The following is a 6,513-nucleotide window of genomic DNA, read 5'->3' on the forward strand; positions in this document are numbered from 1 at the left end:
AAAAAAATATCTTCCATTATTTCCGACAGCACCTGAAGGCAGCATGTTGGACCAACGCTGCATTCTCGTGACGTCAATTTGATCCGACTCAAACACATATCGTGCCTTGAGCGTTGGATCAGATATCAACATCCTACGTGCGGTAAGATGCGAGCTATCCTAACTTATTTCAGTGTTGTGGCTAATTTTACTTGTGGCTTTATTATCGGCGGACTTTAAATGAATAATTCGTTTAAAATCGTAAGATGACAAAGAGGGAAAACGCAGGAAGGGCTTTGCTAGACGTTTCTATAGCTCACGGCTGCGTTAGCGTTGCTGCAAAACGTTAGCTGTTATATCACCTGCAAAATTAAGTTCAAACACGAAATGCTGTTTGAAATGTTGTAAAAACCCAAAGATTAATTCAAAAGTATCTCACCGGTAGTCACGCCTACAGAAAGGTCGGATTTATGTTGAGTCCTCCCCTGATTTGTCTCCGTGTTGTCCTTGTTTAGGCTACTTAGCTAAAGGACTAAAGACGCCAGTAATACAATATAGAATCAAAATTCAATTTATGCTATGTTATATATCCCATTAAGTAACACTTCTTTAGTGACACTACATTTTGCCTGTTAATTCAATTCTGAGAATTGAAAGAGAATTTTCTTGTTCAAAATTAGCCGTCACGCCAAACTCCGTTTGAGAAACCTGCAATTAGTATTGCCTCTGTTGGGCAAGTACACACACGGTAAAACGTTTCTTAAAGAATGGACCGTATAGAAATATCTAAATATCTAAAATCTCCTGGTGGATTCGGCATGTAGTGTACCAGCAGCCAGTCCCACTAAGATCCGGGTATGATTCATTCATGGTCTGCTTCAGCTAAACTGCTGTTCTCAGTAAGTAGCTACGTTTCATGTGCAGGTTTGTCCAGGTTATCATCTGCCCTCCTGTGCTTTGGACTCGAGTCAAGAAGTAGTTAATGACAAGTAGAAACAAGACATTCATTTGGCTGGTTTTTCTTCCTCCTCGCCGCTGTATTCTTTTTTGTATTAATATGGCAGATTCTGACTCATTATATTATAGTATTGTAATGTTCAGCGCTGTTCAATCTGAAGGAGGATGTTCTCGAAACCTGGCTGGCTGCTGCTTCTGTCCGTCTCTGCTGGGGTCTGGTCAGTGCCTGTCGATCGCAATGTGGGCAACCAGGAAGCCAAGGAGGAAGTACAGGAGGAGAACGGGGTAATGGTCTCAGTGCTGTCTGTATTACATCAGATTTAGCTGAGGTTCAGCCTGCGGTGAATAACCTGTCCTGAACAACACACACTCCTGTAGGACACTGGCCTGTACTACGACAGGTATCTCAGAGAGGTGATCGAGGTTTTGGAGACAGACCCTCACTTCAGAGAGAAACTGCAAACAGCAAACACAGAGGACATCAAGGTCAGCATCCATTTCTTATTTCATTTTACTTTTACACACAGACTGCATAAAGTCCAGATAATGAAAAAATATGAGGTCAGGTGAGCCACAGGCTTATACAATGGACCTAATAAACAATAATAAAAAGAGCAGAAAAACTAACAAGTTAGTAGAAACACTCCAATTGAAACGAAGAAAAACAAATCTTCTTTGCAGTAATTAAAGTCTGTAAAGATTGGAGGAACAAACAATATTTGCTCAAACAATATTAAATAAATCAAATGGGGATAAATTATAGAATGATGTAAAGTTACCAAATGAGACATTTGTTGGAGTTTGCTGACGATTCCCAGTGACTTCACAGTTTTGTTAAGAGTAAAATGAACATGTACTTTCAGTTCATTTCTCATCTGCTGAAATGTTGAAGAAATGAATGTGGATGATGATTGCTAACATAAAACCTCCTGCCTCTTCAGGAATATATAAATGTGTGATGTCTTGTGTTGCCCGTCAGAACGGTCGCCTCAGTAAAGAGCTGGACCTGGTCGGTCACCACGTCCGGACTCGCCTGGATGAGTTGAAGCGTCAGGAGGTTTCTCGCCTCAGGATGCTGCTCAAGGCCAAACTGGACAGCACCAACGTACAGAGTGAGTGGACTGGATCTGATGAAAAATAAAACGTACACATGAATGCAAATGAGTGTTGTTAGCAGCGAGACACGAATGTGACCTCCATGATGTGTTTGGAAACTTGTGTGTGTGTGTGTGTGTTTGTGCCTGCTGTGAAGCCCTGCAGATGGACCACGCCTCCCTGCTGAAGCAGTTTGAACATCTGGATCCCCACAATCAAAACACCTTTGAGGCCAAAGACCTTGAGCTGCTGATCTCCACGGTGAGATCCTCTGAGAGTGAATCATCTCTCAGTCCAGTCGCTCGTATGTTGCTGTGAGGTGCTATAAAACAGGTCAGAACACCACGTTAGGCCTCTGTGTGGCTCTTTGTCCAGGCTACCAAGGACCTGGAGAACTACGACGCCGAGAGACACGAGGAGTTCAAGCGCTACGAGATGCTGAAGGAGCACGAGAGGCGGGAGTACCTGAAGGGCCTGGACCAGGAGAAGAGGGAGAGGGAGGAGAAGAGAATGCAGGAGCTTAAGGAGAAACACCGGCAGCATCCCAAAGTCAACGCTCCGGTAAGGCGCAGTCGGTTCCCCTGTTGGTTCTCAGCTGAAACAAGTGGAAGTGAATCAGGCTGTCTGACATGTCGTGTGTCCCCCTCTACACACACACACACACACACACACACACACACACACACTTAGGGTAGCGTTGCTCAGCTACGGGAAGTTTGGGAGGAGACGGACGGACTGGATCCACAGGAGTTCAACCCCAAAACATTTTTTAAACTGCACGGTGAGTGGCTCCTCTTCTGGTTTGTTCATGTCATGCTGATGAGTTCGATATGAATACATTTCTCATTTCTTCTCCTCCCCGTTTAGATACGAATGAAGATGATGTTTTAGATGAGCAGGAGTTGGAGGCTCTCTTCACTAAGGAGGTAAAGAAGCCCTACGCACATTATGGTTTCTGCAATGTTGCTCTGATTTTGCTAAAAAAAAAATCTCGGTTTTACGTTAAAAAGCAGATGAAATCCCTTAAAAAGCCTTGACAGAATATCAACACCGGATCCTCATCTGTTTGAAAATGCAGATGTTTCATCTGATCTTCTGCTGACTTTTTAAAAGTAAAAAGTTTAAATCTGACAGCTGTGATATGCACAGCATCCCCGTGGCAGCTAAACATCTGTTCGTTTCCCTCCCGCAGCTGGAGAAAGTCTACAACCCAAAGAATGAGGAAGATGATATGATGGAGATGGAGGAAGAAAGGCTGAGGATGAGGGAGCACGTGATGAAGAACGTGAGTATGTCTCCGCTCTGCTTTACATCATATGCCTTCTCTGCCTGGCTTTGGCTGATGCAGCTTCCGTCTCTGTGTTGAAAGGTTGATACGAATAAAGATCGTCTGGTCAGCCTGGAGGAGTTCCTCAAATCCACCGAGAAGAAGGAGTTCAATAATCCCAAAGAGTGGGAGGTAAAGAGTCCAGAGGTGTCCTGAAGGTCAGGCAGGTGGGCAGGTGGGCGGGTGATTGGACGGTCCGTGTTTCAAAGCGCAGGACTTCCTGGGAAAATGTGGGTGATGGAGATTAATCATGCTGTCGTTTTCCTCGTCAGCTCGCTCGCTTGCAGCCGCTCCCACGTGGACGGATGTAGCGTGATGCTACTGGACAGACCTTTTCCTGGACAAAAGTCTGGCCGTCTCGTTTGTTTGTCTTTAAAGCAGTCACAGTGGTGTCGGGCTGCTCTCAGGAAGCAGCGACCTTCCCACTTGGGGAGGCCGTTAGCGACCGGGTCTTTTTCTTCCGCTTGTCACACACAACAGATTCGCTCTCATTTCCATCCATGCAGCAGTCGGCAGCAGCTCCCGCCTCACTGCGCAGCAGCACTTGAAAGTCTGTCTTTTGAAAATGTGCACACAAGTGAGAGGTTCATCCCCAATAAAATAGCACTGAATGACTGTATTTACATACGTCTTGCGGCCCGTGCTGCTGCGCGTAGTCCTACAGATACTGCGTTCACGTTTGTCCACCAGCTGAGAAGCTTCAGGGTTCGTGATTCGTGAGCGAACTGTAACCTGCGCTGTCCATTTCCTGCCACAAGACCACATCAGTGCTAACCCGTCCACCTGCCCTGATCGGCGACACGTCGACCGCACACTCGCTGCGAGCCGCCACACGCAGCTTTAGTGACTTGTTATCCTCAGCCTCAGTGAACAGATGTAACGTGATGAGGGAAACACTGAGTATTTGTAGTTTTTATATGAAGGAGCAGGCAGCACAGGAGGGATTATTATTGTCATGTCACATGAAGGACGTCCCTCATGCTTTCTCCACAGACTCTGGACACCAAGCAGGTGTACACAGAGGAAGAGCTCCAGCGGTTTGAGGCCGAGCTCAGGGATAAAGAGGAGGAGCTGAAGAGGAAGGCGGAGAATCTACGTCAGGAGCAGGAGCTGCTGAAGGAGCGAGGCAAAGCCCTGGAGGCCCAGAGGAGAGAGTACCAGCAGGTAACTGTCCCGCCACGTCTCCGTCCCCTCAGACTGGTTTTCAGCCGGTGATGACACAGCAGCATGTGCTTGTGGGTGATTTCAGGCAGTGTTAGAGATGTCCCAGAGACAGAAGGAACAGCAGGCGGCAGACGGGCAGCCTCCCGCGGGTCCTAACGGAGAGCTGCAGTTCCAACCACAGATGCAAAGAGAGGAAGCTAAAGGTAACCCGACCTGTGATGCGTGTCGGTGCTGGTAAAGGTGGCGTGTCGTGAAACCGTTTTGTTGAGTGAGTCTCTTCGCTCTTTCACAGAGGCAAGAGCCCCAGCTGAAGCTGAAGCCCAGAGCAACCTGCCCGCGGAGCCTCCACAGAACCTGCCGCTACACACCTAAAGCAGCTCGCTCTGACCGCCTTAACACACACACACACGCACACACACACACACACACACACACACTCACACTCCGATTTGCACTGACACAGACATCCAGGTGGGTTCTACAAACTCATCCCTGTCAACTGTATGTATAAACGCAGACGCACGTGGCTCGTATTGTACTGTGTGTTCATTTCTGTGGTCTACATTAGATTAAAGGTCTCGGAGCGGCAGATGTCAGTATGTGTACTTTCAAAGATCTTCAGTTTCAGTGAAGTTTTCATTAATGCAGTGTCAGTTCACAAACTTCTTCAAATAAAGTCTTTAATTTAAAACCTCTGAAGCAGACCTCAAAGTGACCTTACTTGGGGGTGATGGGGGAGTCACTGGGACTCAGAGTTTTTCGGTTTCTGTTGTTGTTTAAACTATTTTATCCCTCAAAGCTGAGCAGCTTGTCTTGTCCTCTTCCTGCTGTGTGAGACTGTCCTCCTGAAGTCCAGCATCCTCCTCCTTGTACCACTAAGCTCCGCTGGTCACCTTCCTCCTCAGCTGCAGGTCGAACTTTTACGTTTACTTGTACTTTCGATACTGAAGTACTTTTATTTTGCTCAAGTACTACTCATGTGGGTGACTTTCACTTTGACTAGAGTAATGTTTTAGCAGGATATCTTCTACTAAAGTATAACTTTTGGGTTGCTTGCTCACCAGCCTGATCTGGTAACCTGAGCTGACAGTTTATCTACCCTGCAGCCTGAAATATATGGATTAGTGCAGTAAAAACAAAATCGCATTTATGAAGCAAATCAAGTAATATCATTCATGTTTGAAGTGTTAGCGGTGTGGTTCTGAAGTCTAGTACACTAGACACCGTGTACTATAGAGGATCACATAGGAGACAGATGTAAGTACTACAGTATGAAGTGAAGTGGGTGAGGGTCCTGGGGGTGGATGTCTGTATAACACCCTGTTCAGAGCCCAGCTTCTTCCTCCTCCTCCTCCTCCTCCTCCTCTGCAGACACTGGGCCTGTTGTCCACCGTCATGGCTCCCCGGGGACCTGCTGACAAGATGCTGCCCTGGACGCCACCCAGGACATTCCTATCAGCATTCCTCTAACCCACTGACCTCTCGTGACCCCTGCTGGGCGCCTCCTCCTCCTCCTCTCCTGGTGTCCGGGCAGCTGCCTCCTGTCAGTCGCTGCTGTCACATCAGCCAAATAGAGACGTCTTGAGGAAGCTGCCTGGATCATGAAGTCAGTGTTTACTGTGATAGAACCTCTAGAGTTCAGTCCCAGCAGAGCGCTTTTATTTTTTTAAATGTTAGTCTTACTTTCCTAATCTATCCAAGGTCAGCTGTAAAATAATCCTTCCAGAGCGCTATCGCCATCTTTGGGACAAATTTATTTGATGGGTGCTTTCAGTTTTTAGCCCATGTCCCATCTGCCGGCATGGGAGGGGAGGGGTTTATGACTCATACTGCAGCCAGCCACCAGGGGGCGTCCTTGATGTGGTTTTTACAGATGAAGTCGTCCTTTGACGCTTGTCGTCGGGCCGTCATTGAAGTCTGTTATTCAGGACAGAATGGAGGGCTTCTTAGTTTGTTAAATTCACCCAGCAACATGAATTTCCTCTTTCTGT

General features: G+C 46.9%; 1 protein-coding gene across 1 annotated transcript; it reads left to right on the plus strand.

The window, feature by feature from the left end:
* The first annotated feature begins 16 nt into the window (after positions 1–16).
* Positions 17–5,221, plus strand: nucb1 (nucleobindin 1). The gene is made up of 13 exons (XM_046416213.1): positions 17–142; positions 1,098–1,221; positions 1,315–1,422; positions 1,916–2,048; positions 2,189–2,292; positions 2,407–2,592; positions 2,722–2,812; positions 2,899–2,957; positions 3,224–3,316; positions 3,401–3,490; positions 4,352–4,522; positions 4,608–4,725; positions 4,815–5,221. Exons 2-13 carry the CDS (start codon positions 1,102–1,104, stop codon positions 4,892–4,894), a joined length of 1,353 nt encoding a protein of 450 aa, XP_046272169.1. The 5' UTR covers positions 17–142; positions 1,098–1,101; the 3' UTR covers positions 4,895–5,221.
* Positions 5,222–6,513: the final 1,292 nt, after the last annotated feature.

The sequence above is a fragment of the Scatophagus argus genome, chromosome 16, assembly GCF_020382885.2.
Source record: "Scatophagus argus isolate fScaArg1 chromosome 16, fScaArg1.pri, whole genome shotgun sequence".
Taxonomy (NCBI): domain Eukaryota; kingdom Metazoa; phylum Chordata; class Actinopteri; family Scatophagidae; genus Scatophagus; species Scatophagus argus.

Excerpts from the sequence above, each read along its gene's own strand:
- nucb1 (XM_046416213.1), top strand. The coding sequence starts at position 1,102 with ATGTTCTCGAAACCTGGCTGGCTGCTGCTTCTGTCCGTCTCTGCTGGG. Across the intron at positions 2,958-3,223 it reads AGGCTCTCTTCACTAAGGAG|CTGGAGAAAGTCTACAACCC; the intron begins GTAAAGAAGCCC and ends TCCCTCCCGCAG. Across the intron at positions 3,317-3,400 it reads GGGAGCACGTGATGAAGAAC|GTTGATACGAATAAAGATCG; the intron begins GTGAGTATGTCT and ends CTGTGTTGAAAG.